Source organism: Canis aureus, chromosome 1 (assembly GCF_053574225.1).
Source record: "Canis aureus isolate CA01 chromosome 1, VMU_Caureus_v.1.0, whole genome shotgun sequence".
Lineage (NCBI taxonomy): Eukaryota > Metazoa > Chordata > Mammalia > Carnivora > Canidae > Canis > Canis aureus.
Window position 1 is genome coordinate 40765798 of NC_135611.1, and position 25879 is coordinate 40791676.

The following is a 25879-nucleotide window of genomic DNA, read 5'->3' on the forward strand; positions in this document are numbered from 1 at the left end:
CGTCACACCCTCAATATTTACTGTGAAAAGCTGACTTAAGGGGAGAAGCCGACATGGGAGAAGATGATATACAATTAGGTAACAGAGAGCCCAGGTGTGATCAAAGTGATTTATTTTTGGATCATGGTAACAGTTACGAAACCAGGAACATTTCATTCACCTGTCCATCCATGTTTTGTGTCATAAAGACATACCGAGACTTTGGAAAAAATTCCAAAGGGGATTACACTGAAATGTGCTGTCTCTTCACTTATTTTTGTGCTTGTCTCCATCACAGTGAACCAAATAAAATAGCTTTACAGCTTACTACAACTCAAACTTGTCCTCAAAGGAAGCAGTTTAAACATTTCCAACTGTACATCGGCAGTGCGACGATTCCACATCAGGAGACAGATCAGAGAGACCAAAGCAGCTCTAAATAAAACTTGTCTCGCCAAAAGAAAAGAAAACAAAAACAAAAACAGAAACACCATGAGGGAAATCCAGATTATCTAGAAAGAGTGGGTCCTCTTCAGGACTGATGTCCCAAAATAATAAGATACAACCGTGAGTGCAATGTCTTCTTTGAGAAAAAAGAGGTGAAGAACAGATCTGGCTGAAGCGGCTAAGGAGCTGGTTTTAAAAAGATGAAAGGGGTCACAGGGAGACACAACGTCCCCACATCTCCACTGGCAGCAGTTACGGTGAATTAGAGGGCTGGGAGCGGGCTGTCCCAGGGCTGCACCCTGGTCTGTGCCAACAATGCACAGTGACACAGAGAATTCCCCTTTGCACTCACCAGCCTGCAGGAAGCGTTTGGGGGTTGGGAGCTGGTTTCCCACTGGGACGTGCCTCACACTCTCCCCGATTGGCCCAGCCACCGAAGGCCATGATGAACAAAGGAGCCAAGACCTACACAGCTGGACTTGTAACCCGGAGGAAATGGTGGATGCCCGCTAGGGACGCCAGGGCCCCCTGAGGACGGAGGGTCCACACTCTGGAAGCACAGTCTCATTTCCTGCCAGCTGCAAATGGCTGGGTCCCTCCTCCCCAAAGCTGAAAGCAGGAGCTGGATGGAAGAAACAGCAGGGGTGGAAGGGAGCAATAAACCTCCTGACTGAGGCTCCCCCCAGCTCTTCAGGGACCCACCTCGAGGCTTCTGGGTACAAGTCCTGACTGTGCCTTCACTGGGCCTTGGCTCATGTGTGAGGAATGGCTTAGAAAGTGCAGCCCGCAGAGGACCTGTGCTGGGGAATGCCCTGATGGACGGCTGAAAAACATGGGATGCTTAGCCTGAGTCAAGAAGCGTGTGCGTGTGTGTGTGTGTGTGTGTGTGTGTGTAGGGGTGAAGACCCCAGGGACCGACCCTCAGGACAACGGGCCCCTGCCCCACCTCCACAGACCAGCACCACCACACAATTTCAGAGTGACAAGCCGAGCCCACACATCAAGGCTGGAATTCTAGGTTTCCCTCATGAGGTAAGAAACAGCTCCTATGAAAACCTCCCGATGCCAAAACCTCCATCGGGCAACTCAGTACATGCTTCAAATGTGATCTGATGCAATGAAATTGAAGGCCATTTACCAGGATTTTTCAAACGTTTGCCGGTGACCCGCATTCAGTTTGCAGGGCTGGCCAGGGCACCCGGGGGCACACCGGGGCACACCCACGGAGCTAGCACGCGGGAGTCTCCTACTTCGCTCGGTGGCGCGGAGTGGGCTCTGGGATTTCCTCTGCCACCCTTTCTGGCGTGACCCATTACACTGATCTTGTGACCCACTCGTGGATCCCAGTTGCGGCTTGCCAAACAGCCATGGAGTGTTCTGGACAAACCCTTGGGGCCGTCAGGGGCCGAGTGGTCTTCCAGACAGAAGAGACCACTCGGTCCATGGAAGGGGCCGGCCTTACTCTGCAGGACTGGAGCTGCAGCGGCAGGCCCCGCAGTGTCCGCGAGGGTCATCGGGTGCCACCACGGGCAGGCTGAGGCTGAGGAAGCTGGCCCCCGACCGTCTTTAAGGGAAAGGGGGTGCACAGTGCAGGGGCTGTGCCCCAGGTGCAGGCGTCCACCCGCCGCCGGCCCAAGTGGCCAGGCGAGGCTGCGACATCCCTGGCGGTGGCAAGGACGAGTTCTCAGGACTTCCCCACAGGCGCCCCCGACCTCTGGAATCTCTGGATGAGCAGGATGAGCCTGGCGACGTCGGAGAGCGCGGGGAACAGGGCCATGACGCTGTCCACCTGCTGCGGCGGGAAGAGGCCGCAGAGCGCCCTGCGCGCCCGCGCGCGCGCCTCCCCCGCGGGCCCCCCGGAGGCGCCGTCGCCCCAGCCGCCTTCCGCCCAGGCCGAGCGGCCCGCGAACCCGCCGGCCTCCGGAGGGAGGGCGCGCGCCTCGGCCGCCCGCCGGCGCTGGGGCGGCAGGTCGGCGTGCGCGGCCCCGGGGCAGCGCCCCCCGAGCGGCCGGGGCGCGGGGCCGGCGTCCGCGGGGGGCGCCGCGCCGAGCCCCGGGTCGCCGCCGAGGTTCAGCCGCGAGAAGCGGCCTCCGAGCGCCGCGGCGTCGGGCGCGGGCCGCGGCGGGGGCAGGCTGCGCGCGCCCGGCTCGGCCGCAGCGCCCCGGGGCCCGCCCCGCCCCGCCCCGCCCGCCGCGCGCGCGCCCCGCCGCCGCCCCGCCTCGCCGCCCGCGCCCCGCCCAGCCCGCGTCTGCGCGCGCAGCTCGTCGGCCACCGCCAGCGGCGCCGCGCGCGGCCTCTCGGGGTGGAAGAACTTGCACTTGACGCCGTAGGTGCACTTCTTGCCTGGAAGGGGCGGGGGGGGGGAGAGGGGTGAGACCTCGGGCGGGAGGGGCCGCGCGGGCCCGGCGCCACTGGGGCGGGACGAGGTGGGGAGAGGCGCCGGGCTGGGTGCGAGGGCGCGGCGCGCGCCTCCCCGGGCTGTGGGCTCCACCCCGCGAGCTGTTTCAGGCCGGTGCGTGGGCGACGTGGGGACCCGGCTGGGCCAGAAACTGAGACCAAACCTGTAGATCCGATGACCTTCGGCCCCCGCTTCCCCAGGGCCCCATCCTGGAGGATGGACCCGGAGCAGGTGCTCACGGCCCAGGACCGCACCTCCAGTTCTGCCTCAGTTTCCACCATTGGCCTCATCCCTTCTGCTGACCATTGCCCTCTCCCTACAAACTGCCCTGACAGAGGGGACCAAGTAATTTACCGCCCAAACCTGGACGCTCCTGAGAGTGAACGGGAGCAAGATGAGCCAACCTGAATGTGTACGTGTGGTCACCTTAATGCTAATAAGAAGTGACTTCGACTATCACCTAAGGTTCTTAGGGACGCCTGGGCGGCTGGGTGGTCGGTGGTCGGTGGTCGAGCATATGAGCATATGCCTTCGGGTGAGGGCGTGATCCCGGTGGGGGTGCGGGGCATCGAGTTCCCCAGCGGGCTCTCTGCAAGGAGCCTGCTTCTCCCTCAGCATATGTCTCTGCTTTTCTCTGTCTCGTGAATAAATAAATAAAATCTGTATAAAACTTCTGGAGCAGCCCGGGTGGCTCAGCGGTTTAGCGCCGCTTTCAGCCCAGGGTGTGATCCTGGAGACCCGGGATCGAGTCCCACATGGGGTTGCCTGCATGGAGCCTGCTTCTCCCTCTGCCTCTGTGTGTGTGTGTGTGTGTGTGTGTGTGTGTGTGTGTGTGTGTGTCTCTCATGAATAAATAAATAAAATCTTTAAAAACAAAATAAAATAACTTCTATGGACACAGGAAAGAAGGCCTGGGGATGTTAAACAAATGACCCTGCCAAATCAAGTTAGTAGAAGAGCTGGCTAGGAGTGCTCTGGGATAAAGTCCTTCATTCTTGATGGATAGCACGGACCAAAGTCCATGACGGTATGGGGCGGGATGGTGGGGCAGGACTCGGACTCAAGGTGCCAAAGTGCCAGGTGACGGGACTGAGCTGGGAGACCACACAGCCTCCAGGCTTCCCGGGTACAGCTCCGCCCTGTGTGTGACCCCTGCATGTGGCCCTCACAGAAGCTCCCATGCGACAGTTCATCCTTATGATAACCCTGTCAGCAAGTGCTGGCCAGAGAGGTGAAATTAGCTCTCCAGGGTCACACAGGTAGTTAGGACTAGAGCCCAAGGCCAGCACTTTCGAGTGCCGCCCCGATCTGAGACCTGGACAGGGATCACGAGGCAGGGGTGCTACCCACCGTAGGGGCAGTGCTGCCAGGAGGGCTCTGGGGGCTTTGGCGTCCTGCTCAGGAAGTTGCTCAGGGTGGGTCCCCGGCGGCCCAAGGGGTCATCAGGAGGCATGAACCTGTAAACAAGCACAGGGGGCGATTGCAGGAAGCTCAGCACCGGCACCTGCGGGCAGCACCCGGCGTGGCCTGGGCCTGGGCTCCCGTGCCGGCTCTTTCTCCCACCCAGGGGCTCTGTAGCGTTTGCAGCAGTACAAGCCTTCCTTCTCGCTGAGCCCACGAGGGCCGAGCAGGGATCTCCGGAGAGCAGCCGAGGCCTCTGGGAGTTTCTCCAGCAGGGCCAGAATCACCTAGCTCAGCAAAGTGCAGGGTCCGGGCTTCGCACAAGTCCTGTTTGATCAGACACTCAGGTGGTTCAGGAATCTGCATTTTTAACAACTTTCCAGGTGATTTTTATCCACTAAAACTGAAACATAATTGCTCTAGGGCTCCCCCGGGACGCTTTCCCTTGGGACGCCTGGGTGGCTCAGTGGTTGACCATCTGCCTTTGGCTCAGGGTGTGATCCTGAGGTTCCAGGATCAAGGCCCACATGGGGCTCCCCATGGGGAGCCTGCTTCTCCCTCTGCCTGTATCTCTGCCTCTCTCTCTGTGTCTCTCATGAATAAATAAATAAAATCTTTTAAAATAAATAAATAAAAAGAAAAAATAAACTGCTTGCCCACTGTTCTCAACATCAGGTCTGAGACCTCCACAGGGCTACAGACAACCCTAGGCCTGTGGGCTCCCCTACTCAGATTCCATTTCTCCTGTGTTGCCCCGCAGCCCTGGATATGTACAGGTGGGGGATAAATATTAATCGAGCTTGAAATGCCAGCCAGTGAGCCAGTGAAGCAGCAGATCCCAGGTGTGGCGGGCACACGGAGCCTCAGTAGCCCAGCACCTCCTCTTCAAACCCAGGGGGCTCTGGGGTTGGTCTCAGCTTCTGGGGCTGCCGGACCCCCGCCCAGTTCTTGAATACCACCTGCCCCCACTCTGCCCCTTCTGTCTCCCCAGCGTTAAGTCTCACCAGGAAAGGGAACGCATCCTGGGCGTGCCCACAGCTCAGAGGGGAAAACATGCCTTGGAAGGAATACTTCCCTCCTTTAGTGTCATCCGTTTTTTTTTCACATGAATACTTTTGTTCCCAGGAGGGACTTCTAGGCCATACAGAGGTTCCATGAGAGGAGTTGTAGATCCTAAATAGGGGGCCTGATTTTAATGGGTCGGTGTCCCTCTGAGAGTCAAGTGTCACACTGAGTCTCACGGTGCAGACCACGTAGAGGAGGCCAGCCCAGCGCTGGGCAATCCCCGTCCCGGGCAGCCTCTGTGGCTCAGATCCCAGCTACACAGCCAGCTTCTTGGAGTTGGGCCCCGACCAAGAATCTGGGGAGCCGCCCACTGCGGTTATTAGAGGTTCCCAAAGGCTTCACCTCCTGCTCTCTGCCGGGCCGTGGCCACGGCGAGCTGGGCCAAGAGGGCCCTATGGACATGCCCGGGGCACCAGGGCAGGCGTCCTCACCCACAGGCAGGCAGGCTCTGCCTTCTGGCAGCCAGGGGACCTTCTGGCAGGCCCTTAGCAGAGGCCAGTGCGTCAAAAGGACTTGGCTGGGGCCCCGGGCTGTGTCCAGACCAAAGGCAGCCATGATCTATCAGACTTCAGTGAAGAGCTTCTGGAACCCAGAATTGCCAGATTTCTCTGGGCCTGAGCTGGATAGAGGGAACTGCTGGCCTTGATTATGTGGAAATGACCATAGGGGTTCCTGGGAGGTAGCTGCTTGCAAGCATCTGCCCTGGGGTTTAGGAAGGTGATATAGGGGCAACCATGTCCTGGCATGGCCTGAAAGTAACTGCTACCTCTTATGGGGTACAATTCCCCCTAGCCTTTGGTGTCCTTTGCTTTGGCGTGGTGTGCCTATGACTGCAAGCCCCACTGGGCATACACTGGTTGGAGTGGCTTTTTCTGCCAGTCACTCCAGCTCCCTGCACCAGGACCCCACATGCCACCACATACCGATCGTTGACGAAGGAGAACATGAGCAGCCTCTGCTCGATGAACCACTTCCACTCGGGGTTCTCACTCTGAAGGTCACGGTAATTGTCGTTGGAGACGATGACACCGTCCTGCTCGTAGGCCACCTTCACAATGTAGCGGTCGTCGTAGCAGACCACCCGCTTGCCGTTGACCTTGCGGGACGGGGTGTAGACGAGCACCGCCTGCCTCTCCAGCTCCTCCAGCACGTGCTGCTCTGCGGGGCGCAGGGCAGGCAGGACACAGAATGTAGCGGCTTTAGGGGCGGGACCCCCACCCCTAAAGCCACTCTCAACGTCACCGAGCCCGGTCGGCAGCTCAGGGAGCCTCTCCAAGCCAACTCCCTCCTCCCCATCCATGGCCCAGCCTGGCAGGTGAGGAGCTCAAGAGGTCTTGAGAGGAATTTGCCAGCAGCCTGAGGTCAAGAGGACTCTTGGCTTCTGTCCCGCCAAGTCATGACAAGGGTCCTGAGAAGGGTCCTTAACAAGAGGAGTCACTTTAGAAGGCAGAGGGAAGCCATAGCTTCTATCCTTTCTCTAGTTACATGCCATAACACCCCTACCACAGGAGACCCAGAAGAGTCCTTCTGGAGAAAGACATTCATATTTAACTGGAATCCTGGCAATGCCTTAGAAGTTACTAGGAGACTTGCATCCACCTAGAAGGCTTCTGCTTAGGCCCATAGCTCAGAGCCACTGTTCTTCCTGCCCATGGTACTGAGACACCTTCAGGATAGAGCATACCATAACAGCTCTGAGGAACACAAGAATATAACCGGAAGAGTCTGGGATTAAGAATCTATAAGCTGGGTTCTGGTCTCAGCTGGTACCTCATCCCTCTCTGAGCATCAGATTTTGCATTTTACTATAAAATGAGGAGAGTAACTCCTCTTTCACATCCTCAGGGTCTATGAGGAGACTGGATGAGCTCGTGTGGGTGACAGCTCTTAGGCAGCCTGGCGAGGAGGTAAACATGTATCAGGTGCCTCAAGGTCTCTTAGAGGAACTAAAATCCACATCCCTGGAAAGTCCACTCTCTGACCTTAGTTTTGCCTTTGGAGGCATGCAAAAAAAAAAAAAAAAAAAAAATCCCTTCTACGGGTAACAGTTACTCAGAACATGGAAGAGCGTTAGCATATTCTTCACAAATTGTTTCTTCCTTCAAATCTACATCCTTTCCTATGTGACATGGTGTCCAGACTTCGACAAAGTACATAATGCATACAGGGCACAAAGGGTACATTTTAAAGCCACCTATGGAGTGATCCCTTAGAGAAATAGGGCGTGGCCACACTTCTGGAGTCCTCATTGTCCCCCCACTTTGCTGCTCCCCCTCAACCTAAGCCCAATTTTTAGAACTTTTGTGTTTATAATTCCCTTCGTCCCATTTTTAAAAATGCCTATGTATGCATCCCCCAAAAGGACTATTTTTTTCTATGCTTTGCTATTTATTTTCAGGTTTCACTTGGATGTCTTTACACGTTGACATATGTACAAGTAAGAGAAACAACCGTCAAGTGTTGAATTCTGGGGGCGCCTGGGTGGCTCAGTCGGTTAAGCTGTTAAGTGTCTGCCTTTGGCTCTGGTCATGACCTCAGGGTCCTGGGATCAAACCCTGCACTGGGCTCTCTGCTCAGCAGCGAGTCTGCTTCTCCCTCTCCCTCTGCCTGCTGCTCCCCCTACTTGTGCACTTGCTCTCTCTCAAATAAATAAATATTTTTTAAAAAGGTGTTGAATTCTGCTTCTGAGAAAGACCACAAGATTATAGTCTTAAAACTATAATGAGCAGGGTCCAATATGGTAACATTCTGCATATCATTATGACCTCTCTCTACAGTAGATATTTCTTATGCCATCTAACATTTGAGAGTTTAAAAACCATTATCCATTAATAGCAAAAATCGTTGTTTTATTCTTTCATGCCCTCTTTCCTTTTTTTTTTTTTTTTTAAGATCTTATTTTATGGGATCCCTGGGTGGCGCAGCGGTTTGGCGCCTGCCTTTGGCCCAGGGCGCGATCCTGGAGACTCGGGATGGAATCCCACGTCGGGCTCCCTGCGTGGAGCCTGCTTCTCCCTCTGCCTGTGTCTCTGCCTCTCTCTCTCTCTCTCTCTCTCTCTCTGTGGCTATCATAAATAAATAAAAATTAAAAAAAAAACTCTTGTTAAAGATCTTATTTTATTTCAGAAACAGAGAGCAAGCAGGAGTGGGGGTGGGGCCAGCTGGAGAAGTAGATTCCCTTCCGCTGAGCAGGGAGGCCCGGTGGGGCTGGATCCGGGATCACCACCAGAGCCTCAGGCAGACACCCAACCACTGAGCCACCAAGGCACCCCTCATGCCTTATTTCTTTACTAGTCTTCTCAAGTGTTGTTTCCTATAAAAATTGATCTAAAAGAAGGTTAGGCTAATCAAAGTATTGCAATTTTTTTATTTTTTTGTTTTAGTTTTTTAACTTTATGTGGTTATTTATTGCAATTTTTTATTTAAAAAAATTTTTTTAATTTAAATTCCAGTCCTTGATGTCCATATTTTTAATGTGATTAGGACCCTCTAGACTTTACTCAAATGGAATTATATGTACGTATTCTTGTTCATGTGCTTTCTTCCTTTAACGTTTTCTTGGGGAGGTTTGGCCACATCCATATGTTCACTGCTGTCAGTTCTGCGTCTAAGTCTCTGGGGACAGATGTACAAGGATGGTTCTAGGGAGTACCCCCAAGAGTGATATTGCTGAGCTATAGGGCGAGGCCCTTCCCAAGACAATGCTGAATTGTTTTCCAAAGTGGGTATATCAAGTTACTACCCAACACAGCAGTTTAGAAGACTTTGTCAATGCTTGGCATTTCCAGGTTTCTGAATTTTTGCCAATCTAGTGGGTGTACAGTGGCCTCTTATGTGGTTTTATTTTGCATTTCTTTGGATACTAATGAGATTGAGCATCTTTTCTTACGTTTATTGGCCATTTATGTTTTCTCTTCTGTGAAAGGCCTATTCATGCTTTAGTTCATCTTTCTGTTGGTCCTTTGTCTTTGTCTTATTAATTTGGAGAAGCTGTCTATCGATTCTGGACAGTACATCCTTCATCAGGAATGTGTGATGGATAGCCTCTCCCAGTTCAAGGCTTGTCTTTTCATTTTTTTGGTTCTGTGGTATCCACTAATGAACAGAAGCTTTTATTTTAATGCAGTCAAATTTATGAATCTTTCCCCTGAAGCTCTGCACTTGCTATGACTTGTTTAAAAACTCCTTCCCTACCCCAGAGTGATTTCTCTAGCCTCTACCTATACTGTATTTAAAGATTACACAACTATTAGAGAGCCACCATTCTCCATGTTCAGACAGTAAAGAATAATTTGGGGTAACCAGTTCGTGGTGGAGAACTGAGCACACGCATTTATCCCCACCTCTTTCCCACAATTCCATTGAAGTGGCAGTGAAGAGATACAAAATGGGGAGGGGGCCCATTATCATGGTATAATGAGCCACGGAAAAGCAGCAAACACAGGATAATAGCAATGAAACCAGGAGAGCAGCAAACCCAGGAAACCTTACTGACCCCGCAGTAGGTAGGGAGCCACACCCCAGAATGCATATAGAAGGCTGAAGCAGAGGGGGTACCATTCTCCCTGCAGAGACCCAGAGTGTTCAGGCCCGTGGAGAGGGAGTGGGGTGTGGGCAGAAGTCAGGGTGAGGGCTGCTCGTGGGGCAGGTGCATCCACCCTTTCCCTACCCTTATCACTATACAGAAAGTGAGATATAACTAGGAAGGAGGAGGTTCCCATGTGGCCTTTGGCCATCTAGAGTAAAACCATCATTGCTGTGGCATTGCAATGCACGTAGATAGGGCTGCCCAGCGGCCCGCCTGCTCCATGACCAAGTAAAATCTGCCAGTCAACACTGATGGTCAGCCCTGCCACTCCAGGAAAGATCCACATGCCAGGAGAGAAAACGCAAGGAAGTCACACAGATATGTATCTGACCAACCTGACTCTTTATTTTCAAATAAAAACTGGCAACCAAACAATCACTGGACTTGAGAAAACTTAACAGCACACACATACAGAGAGAGAGGTAAAGAGAACTGGCCCCAGAAAAAATAAAGAGGATTCACAGAACTAAGAGAACTTCTTAAAGTCTGCATTAGTATAGAAATAGGCAACAGATACTTCATCCCTAAGACAAGAGTATAATTTTATTCAAAAAAGAAAGGCAGAGAATCTGAAACAGAAGAAGCAGTAATTGGTAACCATTAAAAACACCACTAAAAACTTGTGGTTAAAAGGCTGAAAGAAGGGGGTGCCTGGGTGGGTCAGTCAGTTAAGCATCTGCCTCTGGCTCAGGTCATGATCCCAGGACCCTGGGAGTGAGCCCCAGGTCCAGCTCCTTGCTCAGTAGGGGGTCTGCTTCTCCCTCTTCCTCTGCATACAATTATTTTGGGGACTTAGTCATTCACACTAAAAGACAAAATAATTTGTTTATTCATCTATTTAACAACTATGTATGGAGTATCTACTATATGCCAAATATTATGCCAGGTGCCAGCACTATGGCAGTGACTATCTATAGTTGGTGCTTTCATACAGTCCAGTGAGAAAGACAGACATTATTACACAAATAGCTCAGTAGATACTTGACTGTAATTGTCAGGAGAACTACCAAGGAAAGGTGTATAGTACTGCTTGAGCATATGCCTCCTCCATCGTACCTCTAATAGGGGTGTCGGATCTTGGTGGGTCTTTCCTCCAGGATGGAACAAAAACCTTGATGTAGGTGTGTCCTCTGTCCCTGAACCAGTCCACAGCCAGCTGGATTCCCCGGCAAGAGAAGACTTCTTTGTTTCCATGGCTACAATGGGAATACAAAGAAATTTGTAGAGTCACAGAGAGAATTCCTGAAGAGTGATTTCCCCTGGGAATATCCTGAATCACAGTCTTATAATCAAAGGGAATCAGGAAAATCTGCATTTTAAAAATAGTTCATTCCTTGAAAAAAAAAATGTATCCTTTAACTGGCACCATATAGCTATTGATCATATACGTATAAAGAGGGTCTTGGGTTCCAAGGATTAATAGACAAGAACCCCTTTTCACCTGAAGCTAATAAGGATCAAGATAAGATGGAGGAGAGTAGTCATCTTCAGCCTAAGAGAGGGATGTAAATGTGTTATGAGGCTCCCCAAGTCCAAATAAGGAGGTCAATGTGCCCCACAAATTCTACTGAAGTGGTGATAGAGGTAGGAAAAAGAGAGCAGTGTGAGAGGAGGCCCAAAACCAGGTAAGGCCTTGCATGCCTTCTTGAAGACTTTTCTTTTCCTAAGAGGAATGAGAATTATAGAAGGATTTGAAGACTGGGGGTCTATGTGATGTGATGTGATATGATCCAGTGTATGTTTCCAAAAGCTCAATCTGGCAGCACAGAGGGATGATGGGAAGGGAGCAAAGTCCCAATTAAGAAACTGTCACAGTCATCAAAGCAAAACTGGATGGTGACTTGGACCTCCTGGGTGGTGGTGGGTAAGGGAGAAGGGTAGATGAACCTGAGAGGTACTCAGAAGGGAAAATCTCCAGAATGTGGTGACAGATGGGACACAGGGTAATAGAGAAGAAGGCATTGAGGAAGCTTCCAGATCTCTGGCTCTTGTAGCTAGTGGGCTCCTTATTGACATGGGGATTTCTGGAGGAGGACAGTGTTTGGAGGAAAGACCGCAAGTTTTGTCATGGATACACACGGAGTTGGAGGAGCCTCTGTGCCCTCTAGGAGGAAACACTAAGTACACAGCCTGGGTCTCGAAGAGAGTTCTGGGTGATCAGTGTAGGGCATCTGTGCTGACACAACAGCTGGAGCCACAGTGAAGAGAGAATTGCCCCACACCCTGGAGGGAGAGCAAGAGGCCTGGAAGATGCATCTGACGGCATTCTGGAACTCAATAGCTGGTCATGGAGAGGGTAGGACAATCTCACAGAAGACACAGAAAGGGTCTATGGGACCACTAGGAAGTAAACCCGAGGAGCACTGCATCGTGCAAGCCACAGGAAGGAAGCAGCCAGGGGTTGCTCGGAGGGATCCTTGAAGTCTGAAAACATCCCTCAGGCTGATCCGTGCGGGTGAGGTTTGTAAGAGAAAAATGGAAGGCTTTGGAAACATTAATCAATAGTACTGAAAGTCAGGCTTTGTGGAGATACATGAGAACTCTGAATTGCTTCGGCTCCAGTGAGGAATCAGGAACCGGGCCTTGTGTCTTACACTGGTAGTGTCTTCCAGTTTAGAGAAAATAGCCCTCTGGCCATTGAGGCCACCCTGGGAAGCTTATATGCAAACAGTAAGGAGAAAAAATATCAGAGTCTGTGGTGAAAGGAAGAGGAAGTGGACAGCAAGTCCCTCTGCCCCAGAGGAAGGCAAAAAAAGGAAGATGATAGAGGGAGAAAGAAGAGGTCTTTCACAGGGTCCTAACCCCCTCATCCCCCACCTGCTCTACCCCCTGAGCCAGAAGGGGAGGAGGAGGTGTAGAAACATCAGGATGGCTGTGAAGAGGAAGCCAAAGGCTTGTCTCCCAGCACAGCCTAGCAGGTCACAAGTCTCTGGGAGAAATCTTGGTTTTAGCAAGTGCAGCATCCTACAGGACTTCAGGACTGCCTTGGGGGGACATGACAGACTGGTGAGCTGGAAGCAACACCCCTGGATACCTTGCCACCAGGTCTGGTGGACTGATGAGGGCTGGGGATGGACAAATAGGCCCCTGTGAGGAGGGGAGCAGAACTTTAAGCCAGTATGGCATCCCAAAAGGCTAAAGGGGACCAAGACCCTTCAACACTGACCATTCTGGAAGCCAGACCAGGCCAGACCAGCCACTCTGTAGCAGAGCCCAGTGAGGGTCCCAGACGCCCCTCTCCTAGCCAATGTCAGGTCCCAAAGCCCCCAGATGCCATTTGGGAGAAGAGTAGGGGAGGGAGAGGAAACATGAACCCCAAGTCATCCAGAAGGTAGAAGACACTGAGATATCACAAACTGGTAAGTTTAGGTTTGCCGCTCTCCACTACCTAAACAAGTAAGGAAGAGATTGTATTTATCCTAGAAAAGAAGGTCTAATTTCTGTGCACATTGAAGCAGGAATGTGAACTACTGATGACACCTCACCCCCCCAAACACCCCTGTCAGCTGCAATGAAGTCCATCAGTTCTCAAGTAAACGTATCATTACCACAATTCTTTTAAAATGATTTCTTGAGTGCTCTCTTTTTGGGGACTTCCTATCTGCTTCTGTGACTACACACCTTTGACAGGTATGTGGTTGGAGGAGGCACGTTCACAGTGATGAGGCTGAACCAAATCCCTCTGAAGAGGCAAAGGTTAGCAGAGCGATGCGTTCTGGTGATGATGGTCAGGACCCCAGCCTGCAGTGGCCCTGGCTGGAGTCATGTGGAGGGGAAGGGTTTGATAGTTCAGGAGTTCAGGAAGAGAAAAACTAAGGAAACTACTACCGTCAGCTTCATGCAGCAAATAACCGTCCCATGGCCTCTCTGACACAAGACTCCAAGATGGCAGACCCTTAGCCAAGAGTTTCAAAACAGTGATGAATACCATTAAGTTCAGGAGAAGATGGAACAAGCATAGATTTGCCCATAGCCTTTCTCCCTCCCTAAGATGTGTTCTCCCGTCCAGCTTTGACTCTAGGCAAGGGAAGTCAGGAGCTGACCCCTAGAATCACTAAGCTGGTGTCTCTGGAATGGAGGGTTTTCATTCAGGTCTATAGTTTTGCAGGACTGGATTCCCACACACCTCCACCTCGACCTCTCCTCCAAACCTTCAGGTCTCTTTTAAGATGTGAAGATTATTATTGTTCAATCCTTGCCACATTTCTTTTTACCAACCTCAAAACCCATTATGGGTGCCCTATTCCTGACCACAGAAAGCCCTGGGCCATAGCAGGATTGAAGCCACAAGCAGGGACCACTTTCTCACCACATGGGGGTCTCTCTCTAGAAGCCCGCAGAGCTCCTTGTCAGGTAAGAAAGCACCCATGGCCAGCCTCGGACCCCACTGCTTCCCCACACAGATGGAAATGCAGAAGCACCTGGTCATTTGTGCATCCCTCCACTCACTCAACATCGATTTATAAACATCTTCAATGAGGATCTGTGCTGGGTACTTAGAGACCTGTGAACAAGATAGACCTCATTCCTGCTTCTTGGAGCTCATTTTTAATATTTGTAGAGTGTCCTGTGTACCAGGCCACTTTGCACTTTGCATTTCAATCATTACAGTGAGCCCCCGAGGAAGTGACCTTCATCCCATGGCACCCTTGAGGAAACTAAAGCAAAGAAATGTGCCCATTCCCTAACCTAGTGGCAGATCTCAGAGCCTGGTCTCTTGGGTTGCAAACTCCTCCTCCCTCCATCTCTTATTCCATTTATTCCTGCCTCTCCCAGTCTCTGTCCCTGAGATCAAGACAGCAATTCCTTTGGAGCATAAGTCACCTGCTGTTACAAGGTTTGAGTTTGGAGAGGGACCTTAGCGCTTATTAACATCACTGTGAACCAGCTCATCAGACTGCAAGCTGAGAGCCAGGCCCTAGGAAATGGAGACAGATGAGGTAGGTTTTGAATGAAGGGAGGGTGGTAAGGGGAAGTGGGCTGGTGGCTGAGGCAAACTCTGTCAGGACAATTAGGCCTGGGGCAGCCACAGTTTGCACAGCCATGGACTATTCCCCAGGAGGTCCTACAGAAGTTAGACACTCACAGCACAGTCTCCTGAAGCGCAAAGTGGTGGCTGTGGGGTGGGAGGAAAGGAAAAGAGAAGTGGTGGTCCCTTCAGAGTATGAGATGGAAAGACGCACCACTCTTTCCATGCTGTTTCTTATTTGGGGTTAAATTGCACATACTCAGAACCTGAGGTTTATAGCCCTTTCACCAAAAGATCTCTCCCCAGCTCAGGTCAGGGGGGAAGAGAGAGGGGACACCTACATCTTATAGAAGGATAAACAGGTGCAGACCTAGGTAGGAGCCCAAAGCCGGCATCAGTCAAAGTCAACTCAGGAGCTCAGAAGCAGGATTGACCCCCCAGTCCAGGAGCACATCCTCTACTAGTGACCCACTGACAGGGGGCTGATAAATCTCCCCTTGCAGACCTGAGGTCTCGTCACTGAAGATTTGTGACTCCAGAATAAGCCAGATTCTGCTGAGGTTTCTAAGAGTTTAAAAATGTAAATGACAACTCAAACAAAAAGCCCTGCGTGCCCTAAAATGAGGGCACATTTAAATGAAACCCTTGTCCGGGGCAGCAAGAGGATGTGAAATTATCAGGTGGTTTCTCCCCCAAGCTGAAGTCTTTCAACTCACACTTTTCCTAAACTTGCCTACAGAATGTACAACCCAGCAGGCACTTGAAAGTTTGCCAGACAAGCAAAGCTGGTGGTAGTTGGCATGTGAGAATCGGGGCTTCCCCCAACACCGTGATGCAGCTCTTAACACATCTTCCGTGAAAGTCACCCTCTTGTTCAAGCCCGCTGGACACTATCCTTAGGGACAAGTGCAAAGTACCTGAGTGCTGAGCTCAAACCTCCTGTCTCACGTACATCCACATGTGCGTGCTTGCATGAACACACCACACCCTGCGAAGTCAGGGACTGTGCCTGGAATCAGTGTATATGCTGCTGGTCCACCAGAGCCACCTTTCAATGCACATGTGATGGCCTCAGCAGGCTGACAGCAGCAGGAGAGGCATCCTGGGCATTGATCTTACAGAGAGCACTTGGCCCCTGGTTGGGGAGTGGGGGTCGCGGCACGTCCTGTCTGCAACAGGCAAGTCGTGGCTCATCCTGCTAGGGAAGGCTCTGGTCCACACTGGCAGCCTCTGGCCCCAGAATAAAAATTCATGGGGTCAGTCTCCTACCCTGGACAGTTTTGAAGGCTGGACTGGGGAAAGCTAAAGATGCATGGTGCTGGAGCAAGTGCAGGGCTGTGGAAAGAGCTCTGAAAGCAGAGCTGGCACTTTCTGCTCTGTGACCTTGGGCAACTTACCTACTCTCTCTGAACCTCTGCAGAAGAAGAGAAATTATTTTATAAGAAAAGTGCATTGATTCGTTTCATGCATGCATAAAATAATCACCTTGAATCCTAGAATGTCACAGATGAAAAAGCCATGTAAGATTATTATTTTTATTATTTAGCCCAACCTCTTCACTGTATAAACAGGGCTCAGAAATATCAGGTGGGGACATCTGGATGGCTCAGTAGTTGAGCGTCTGCCTTTAGCTCAGGTCATGATCCCGGAGTCCTGGGATCGAGTCCTGCATCGGGCTCCCCACAGGGAGCCTGCTTCTCCCTCTGCCTCTCTCTCTGTGTCTCTCATGAATTAAATTTATAAATAAATAAGTCAGTCAGTCAGGTGACTCACTCAGGTCACACAGCTAAAAGGCTAGGTCTGTACAGTCCAATATATAGGCACTCACCACATGTGGCTATTTACATTTAAATTTAAATTAATTCAAAGAAATAAAATTTAAAATTCAGCTCCTTGGTCACAATAGCCACATTCCAAGTGCTTAGCAACCCCATGTGTCAAGTGAGCATCGTAATGGACTGTGCGGGTATAGAACCTTCCATCCTTAACGGGAGTTTTATTGGGCAGCTCTCGGCTAGAGGTCAGGTTTCAGATCTTTAGACTCCTAAAGGCTCCTTGAGGCAGCAAGGACATGTGTTCCAATCTGACTTTTTGGTCCTTCCCCACTGCCAGGATATAGCATCAATGCACAGAAATCAGTTGCATTTCTATACACTAACAATGAGATAGAAGAGAGATAAATTAAGGAATTGATTCCATTTACAATTGCACCCAAAACCATAAGATACCTAGGAATAAACCTAACCAAAGAGGCAAAGTTTCTATACTTAGAAAACTATAGAACACTCATGAAAGAAATTGAGGAAGACACAAAGAAATGAAAAAATGTTCCATGCTCATAGATTAGAAGAACAAATATTGTTAAAATGTCTATGCTACCTAGAGTAAGATATCCATTCATTGCAATCTCTATCAAAATACCATCAACTTATTTCATAAAGTTGGAACAAATAATCCTAAAATTTGTATGGAACCAGAAAAGACCCCAAATAGCCAAAGGAATGTTGAAAAAGAAAATCAGGGATCCCTAGGTGGCGCAGCGGTTTGGCGCCTGCCTTTGGCCCAGGGCGTGATCCTGGAGACCCAGGATCGAATCCCACATCAGGCTCCCGGTGCATGGGGCCTGCTTCTCCCTCTGCCTATGTCTCTGCCTCTCTCTCTCTCTCTGTGACTATCATAAAAAATAAAAAAAAAAAAAATAAAGGTACTATAATAAGAATGAGAATAAAATGAATTAATACTGATATGTTAAAAAAAAAGTTAATAAAACATTTAAAAAAAAAAAAAGAAAATCAAAACTGGTGGCATCACAATTCTGGACTCCAAGCTCTATTATAAAGCTGTAATTTTCAAGACAGTACTGACACAGAGGCAGACACATAACAATGGAACAGAGTAGAGAACCCAGAAATGGACCCTCAACTCTGTGGTCAACTAATCTTCAACAAAGCAGGAAAGAAGATATAATGGAAAAAGACAGTCTCTTCAACAATTGGTGTTGAGAAAATTAGCCACATGCAGAAGAATGAAACTGGGCCATACCTTCACACCATACACAAAAACAGATTCATAATGGATGAAAGACTCAAATGTTAAATAGAAATCCATCAAAACCCTAGAGGAGAATGCAGGAAGCAACTTTTGTGACCTCAGCCACAGTAACTTCTTACTAGATGGGATCCCTGGGTGGCGCAGCGGTTTGGCGCCTGCCTTTGGCCCAGGGCGCGATCCTGGAGACCCAGGATCGAATCCCACGTCAGGCTCCCGGTGCATGGAGCCTGCTTCTCCCTCTGCCTGTGTCTCTGCCTCTCTCTCTCTCTGTGTGTGACTATCATAAATAAATAAAATTTAAAAAAAAAAAAAAAAAAACTTCTTACTAGATGTGTTTCCAAAGGCAAGAGATGAACTATTAAGACTCCATCAGATAAAAAGCTTTTGCACAGCAAAGGAAACAGTCGACAAAACCAAAGACAATGGACAGAATGGGAGTAGATGTTTGCTAATGACATATCAGATAAAGGGCGAGTATACAAAATCTAGGAAAACAGTGTGGAGGTTCCTCAAAAAGTTGAAAATAGAGCTACCCTATGACCCAGCAATTGCACTACTAAGTATTTACCCCAAAGATACAAATGTAGTGATCTGAAGGGGCACCTGCACCCCAATGTTTATAGCAGCCATGTCCACAATAGCCAAACTGTGGAAAGAGCCCAGATGTTCATCGACAGATGAATGGATAGAGAAGATGTGAGATATATACATATATAGATACACACACACAATGGAATATTACTTAGCCATCAAAAAATGAAGTCTTGCCATTTGCAAAGACATGGATGGAACTAGAGGGTGCTCAGCGAAATAAGTCAATCAGAGAAAGACAATTATCATATGATCTCAATAATATGTGGAATTTAAGAAACAAAACAGAGGATCATAGGGGAAGGGAGGAAAAAATAAAACAAGAGGAAATCAGAGAGGGGGACAAACCGTAAGAGACTCTTAATCATAGGAAACAAACAGGGCTGCTGGAAGGGGGGGTAGAGGGGATGGGGAGTAAGGAGGGCATGTGGTGTGATGAGCACTGGGTGTTATATAAGACTCATGAATCACTGAGCTCTACCTCTGAAACCAATAATACATTATACACTAATTAATTGAATTTGAACAAAAAAAAATGCAATTTAGAAAAGGGGGGGGGGGAGTCCTTTCTCACTTCTCCCAAGGCCAGATAGCATATGAAGCAGTATCCTCTTGAAAAACAGAGAATGGCAAAGTCCGTGATAATACAAAACCTCAGGAAAGGAAAATTTTCAGAAACCACATTTCTGAGGTTAACTGAGTTTTGAGGTCAACAGATAATAACTAGACACCATATTGGGTTTCAAACTACTTGGTGCCTCTGAAGGGTGAGCCCCGCACCAAAATCTATCCTTTGTAACTGGGACCTGGATGAGCCCGAGGGTCACGGGTCCTATGGAAATGCTGGCTGGGGGACACAGTAGGCATTATTGCAGGCAAAGGAGTGGGAGATGGGGCAGGATCTCAGACCCTGGCCATCTCCTGGACTTGCTCTGAGCAAATCAAGTCCCACCCACCAGGCAGTGGTCATGTAATGGGCCTCTTTTTCCTAAGCAAGGACGCAGGGGGCAGGGGAAAGGGATGGGATGTGCATGTGCATATAGACAGGTGTGTGCGTGCACATATATGTACACAGACACATGCATTCTTGCTGACTGAGTTGATTTTTAGGCATTAGTGTTCTGACACATTCATGATAAGCCTGAGGGATGGCTTATCGTGGCTTCCATTTGTCACCCCCACAGATTGAACTCACGTGAAGGGAGTACACTGATGACAACTGTGGGAGGTGGGGGTGGGAATATATGGGTTTACCTGGGACACATCATGATCACACACAAGGAGAAGATGCAATTTAAGTCTGAGTTCCAAGCAGCAACAGAGAGGTTTCCATCAACCGAAAATCTCCACCACCACCCTATCAAGACAATTTCTAAAGACTCTCTGGTCCCCAAGAGAGCACGCTCACACTTTCCTGTAGCATCTGTCATCGTCTGTCCAGCCCACAGCCATTCTTTGGATCTGGAATCACAGAGCTGGGACAATCTTAGGGCTGGAAAGGTTTTCAATTTAAGCAATACCCTTTTATCTTTAAAGCCTCATTTATATGGATGAAGGAGAGGTCCTGATCACACAGAGGATCCTCCCTCACAATCCCCAGACTTTCCAGGACACTGAGAACCATAAAAGTTCTTAAAAATCCTTTCAACTCCCCCTGATATCTCGAATCAAGCAGGATTTCATTGGCTGGCCTGTCTGGCGCCTACCTGGGATCATGCGTGTGGACGTTACAGCGATGCCAGGACCAGCCCAGGGTGACCCGGCAGGCTAAAACTCGAACAAACACTCTCGGGACACAGCAAGCAGGGCACAAAGGGACAGCGCCTAGGACTGGGCCATGCTGGAAGAAATATTTCAAAGCTCTGTCCTATAGTGCTAAGTCCAAAGCGAGCCCAAATTCCCCAGGGAAAGCCACTGGACCTGTCAGCCAAAGGATGGGCACCGTCTTGACACATTCAGCACTGCAGGTGACACTTTTCCCAATTCCCATCAGTGGCTCAGCTTTTGAAAGGAAAAGTCGTCTATTTCCAGCTATGAGTGACCAGTTTCCTATGGATCTGCCCTCTGCCCGCCCGTAACCAAGGCAAGTAGTACAAAACTACACCTGCTTGAAGACAGCCTCCCGCTGCCCGGCGTGGCGTGTGGCTGGGGCTGGGACAGCGTCCCTAAGCTGACTTCAGCCACACCGGGAACGACAACGGGGCAGGGCATCAGGCGCTCGTCGCTGACACACACACAGATGCCAATACGCAAATACTGACAATGCGTGTCTGCAGTTCAGAGGCCACAGGCACACGTCCCCAGCCGGCTAGGGAACCACACCTCCACCAGCCACCCCCAGAGCAGCAGCCCCCAGAAGAGGGCTTCTTCCCGTTCAGGCACAGTTTCCCATCTGATCCTCGTTACCTCGAGAGAAGTAGCAGAGCTCTCTACTAACCTGTAGATCCTTGAGATGCTACAGCTGGTTAGAGAGACTCTAGAAGCCACCATCAGCAAGGCCCTGCGCTAGGCTCCTCCCCAGTTACCTACTGCCTTCCTCAGAAGAGAGCCTCCCTCTGGGCTCCTGTGATAGCACCTCCCACCCGCTGAACGCTAACTCTGTCAGGCACCGTCCTAGGCATTTTGTGCAGCTCCATTGCCTACAGCTACCTTCTAGGGAGCTTTTATATCAACATTACAGATGGAAAAAGTGAGGCTCAGAGAGGTTAAGTGACTTAAGGCCACACAGCTACCAAGGGGATGGAACAGAGATTCAAAGGCCCATCCATTAGCCCCCAAACTCTCCGGATGAAACCACTGCAAAGGGGGACAGTTTCCCACCCCGAGGCTACAGGATGAAGAAAAGTACCTCATTGCCACGTTGCTGCCGTCGATCACTATGGGTCGCAAGGAACCGGCTGGGCCTCCGCAGTCGTCTTCCAGCTCTGCCGCCAGCCCACGCTGGGCAGAGTGCAGGGTGGCGCAGGAGCCCCTGGGAACGAGCAGGGGCGCAGCGCTGCCCTCCTGGGCCCCGGGGCGACTGCCGGTCTGGATCAGCTCCTGCAGCACATCATTGACCAGGGCGCCCTCACCCAGTTTGCCCAGCACCCTGACCACGTCCTCCCGGCTGTAGCCCAGCTTCTGGAAGAACTCCATCTTGCTTGAGCGCTCCATGCTGTGCCAGCTGGGCGCCTGGCGAAGGTCGGGCCCCCGTTTCCTTCTGGCAGAGCCACGCTGGCATAAGCTAAAGAGAAAAAGCTTCCATCAGGTGTTTTCTGAGCAGCCTGGCCTGGAGGCTGTCGGGTTACTGAGGGCGAGGGCAAATTATGCATGCTCCCTCCCCGCCTTATCTGTCAGGAAATCATGTTGCCTGGTCCCCTTGGGGATTTTCAGTTGCTCAGTGTGGTTGGGGAGCCACAGATGCAATCGTGCTGCTTTTACTACTGCGCTTTCCGAGGCCTTCACCCCACACATGTGCCCCTGCAGGGATCCACTGGCCAGAGGCGCCGAGGCCAGCCGAGCAGGTCACCCAGCACTTGGAACATTTGCACAAAGGCAGAGAAATGTATCTGAGGCTCTGTCACGGGCTGAATCGTGCCTCCACCCCCCAGATTCATACATAGAAGCCCTATCTCCCAGGACCTCAGAATGTGACTGCATTTGTACGATAGGGTCTTTGTTTAAAGAGTTGATTACGTTAAAATGAGGTCATTAGGACAATCCCTGGTCCAATATGACTAGTGTCCTTATAAGAAGAGATTTGGGGGGTGCCCGGATGGCTCAGCCAGTTAAACATCCAGCTCTCGGATCCAGTTCAGGTCACGATCTCAGGGTCCTGAGATTGAGCCCCACGTTGGAGTCCACACTCAGTGGGGAGCCTGCCTCCCCCTCTCTCTCCCTCTACCCCTCCCCCCACTTGTACACTCTTACGTGCTCTGAAATAAATCTTTAAAAAAAGAATCATGAAATTATATTTACTGTGGAAAAAAAATGAAACAATGCCCAAGTATAAAGAATAAAAAGATGTAATGTCTCTTCGTACAAACCCCAAATCCCACTTGCCTCTCCTGCTATTTGTATCCTTCTAGTGCTCTTCCTACCTCTTGACTTGTGTAGCCAACAGATACGCACATATATTGTCTTAGCGGGATTGTTTTTAGGATAAATAGTATCATACTGTATGATTGTTCAGCAACTTGCTTTTCTTATTAAAAATGCATTTGGGAGGCACACCTGGGCGCCTCAGCGGTTGAGTGTCTACCTTGGGCTCAGGTTGTGATCCTGGAGTCCCAGGATCGAGTCCCACATGGGGTTCCCCGCATGGAGCCTGCTTCTCCCTCCGCCCGTGTCTCTGCCTGTCTCTCTCTCTCCATGTCTCTCATGAATAAATAAATAAATCTTTTTTAAAAAATGCATTTGGGAAATTTTCCCATGCCATTTATCTGTTCCGCTGCCCGCTTCATCCCCGGCATCCAGAGCAGTGCCCGGCCCAGCTGAATCTCTATGCGGACTTGTTGAGTGAACAGTGGCGTGGGAGCAGGCGCCTGAGGACGGAAGCGCAGCTTGCCTTCCACTGCTCCCTGTTACAGATCAGGCTCGAGGGACACTCGCGCACACCCAGCTCGTCGCCCGCCCTCCTCCCAGTAGGACAAGTGTCTGTCTCCCCTCCCTAGTCTCCTGCTGGCATCCTCTGCAGCACCCACATCTTCCACCAGGCTCTCAGCGGGGCCCCGTTCTCTGCAGGGCCAGCCCCCCGAGGCTGGAACCCCAACAGGACCAACCATGGCTGGCTCTGGCAGGAGAAAGGATTTCACAGCCAGTCTCCCGGACAGAGCGGCCCTGCTGCTGTCTCCCCTTGTCCCCCCGCTCCACCTCGGCTCAGTGACTGCCCCCAAGCCCACCAGTCACCTCCTCAAACCCAACAGCAGCGTCACACACCTTGCCTCATACAACCTCTCTGCTGCTTTGCACACTGGGGACCACACCCTCACTTGTCATTTTTTTTTTTTTCACTTGTCATATTTTAAATAAAAAAGTTTTGGACTACTTCCTCTTGGAACTTTCCTCCCCGGGGTTATACAGCTTGGCCTGAGTCTTCTAGGTCTTTCCAGCTCTTTCCTCAGTCTCTGCTCATGTACTGGGGAGGGGGTCCGCCCAGGCCACCTGCTCTGCCCCTCATGCCCTCCCGCTGCCCCCACACCAGGGAGCCTACAGACTGCGCTTGGGGCCCCGACCTGGCTGAGCACCAGGCACCCGCGGTTATAAATCTGTGCGGTAAATGGCCTGTGTGCTATTTGAATGAAGTGCTGTGGGGACTTGGAATGCTGCCATCGGCCAAATATTAGAGGACATGTCCTGTGATATCGTGACAGCGCCAAGGCAGGAGCCCGTATGCAAACCCAGCTGTCTTCTGTTAAAACCACACATTAGAGATTTGCAAAATATAAATCGGTGCCAGTCTTCTTACAAATTTTCTGGTTTGGGAAAATAAAATTATTGTTCGGAAAAATACATCATTTGTATTAATGTAATAATAATGTTTATTATTGTTTAAGGTAAAGGAATATTTTTTCACCTCTTAATTTTAGTTTCTAATAAGGTACATTGTGGGCAGCCTGGGTGGCTCAGCAGTTTAGCGCCTGCCTTTGGCCCGGGGCGCGATCCTGGAGTCCTGGGATCGAGTCCCGCGTCGGGCTCCCTGCATGGAGCCTGCTTCTCTCTCTGCCTCTGTCTCTGCCTCTCTGTGTGTGTGTGTGTCTCTCTCATGAATAAATAAACAAAATCTTTAAAAAAATATAAAGTACATTGTAATGGATGGACATAACCCCATATAAACGAAAGCTCTTTGGCATCCTTAATAGTTATTAAAAGTGAAAAAGAGTTCTGAAACCAAAAGTTGCTTCTTAAATCCAGAGCTTTCCAGTAGGTATTTCCAAGAAGATGGTTCCATGTAGGTGACACATAGACATGTCACCCAGGGCCCCAGGATAGACGTGCAGGGTCTTTCCCTCCTTCAACCTGGACTCTCTCACATCGAGCTGCCCACTTGCCCTACCCACACCTTCTTCATTCATCCCATACCCAACTCCCTGCCACAGCATCCTATGGGCCGTCCTCCGCCACCGCATCTGGCCCAGCGCCCATTTACAGCCAGCAGTACATTTCTAAAACGAGTCTGACCATGGCAATCCCTTCCTTAGGGGTATCCTCAGACCCCGTGGTGACTACAAGAAAGACACCAAAATCCTGAGCAGCCTGCTGAGCCATCACCATGGAGTGCTGACCCTGGTCTACCTCCCCTCCCACCATTGGCCTACCTGGCCCTTTCTTTTGAGCCTTGCTGAATCTCTCCCTGCTCCCAAGCATTCCAGAAGGTTCTCATCACTATGCTTCTGTTTATGCTTTCCTCTCCACCTGGAATGCTCTTTTTGGTTTGGCAAACTTCAAGATCCAGCTCAAACGCCACTCAGACTGGTCAGCCCCGACCAGAAGGAATGGCGTGGTCCTCTATCTACCAGGCACTGCTCACAGCTCTGTTAGAACATGTTGATCTGTCCTTTATCTGTATCTCAAGAAACTGTGGGCTGCGTTCCTATTTGCCCCAGCATCACCAGCACCTGGCACAGTGCTAGTATATTGGGAAGTTCAATATAGTTTACTTCACCTGATGTCCAAAGCTGAAAATAATCTTCCCTCCTCACGTATTTTTTTCTTGGCTCCCCATTTCATTGAATGGCGTCCCCCAGATCCCAAGAAAAAAAATCTCAAGATCACCTCTCACTCTTCCCTTTCCCTCCCTTCTACATCCAACTGGACAATTTCCCATACTACTTCCTGGACATTTCCCATAAGCACCCCCTCTCCTTTACACTCATAGTTCATTCATTCATGTAATAAACACTTCCTGATCACCTACTAGGCACCAGGCACTGTCCATAAAAACTAATATATAGTCCAATTTCAATCTATTCACAACCAATCTGTGGGGAGGTGAGGGATCCTCACTGACTCCCACCCACCACAACACTAATCTAGCTAGTCCACGGACAAAGATTTCTGTCCTTCCATCCTGTACAGAGTAAATGTCACAACTCTTGAGCATGAGAGTCAAACCCTCTCCACCAGGCCTGGCCCACTCTCCAGTCCCCTTGGCCATGTTCTTCTAATCCAGCTTCACCTCCTGCTCCTTGACCAGTGACCAGTCCTTCTTCTCAGGACGGTGGCTCTCTCAGTCTGGGGTCCAGCTTTGATCCAGTCTCCATGGAGGAAGAGGACATTCACCCAGCCCGGCAGGCCAGCCTCACACCAGGGGTTGCTCACTGTTCCTGAAAGACCCATGTGCTCTCGGGAGACCTGCGGACCTTCATTCAGGCTCTTCCTTCCTCTGCCTGGAGGCCTGCCCCTTCCTGCC

The 25879-nt window shown here is 50.5% G+C and overlaps 1 protein-coding gene across 1 annotated transcript; it reads right to left on the minus strand.

Moving 5' to 3' along the window:
• Positions 1–95: 95 nt before the first annotated feature.
• ZC3H12D (zinc finger CCCH-type containing 12D) lies at positions 96–25879 on the minus strand. The gene is made up of 7 exons (XM_077897383.1): positions 25646–25879; positions 21338–21712; positions 10935–11074; positions 6214–6448; positions 4175–4281; positions 2645–2769; positions 96–2572 (listed from the first exon to the last, which is right to left on the minus strand). The coding sequence occupies exons 1-7, from the start codon at positions 25804–25806 to the stop codon at positions 2111–2113; spliced, it is 1605 nt and encodes a 534-aa protein (XP_077753509.1). The 5' UTR covers positions 25807–25879; the 3' UTR covers positions 96–2110.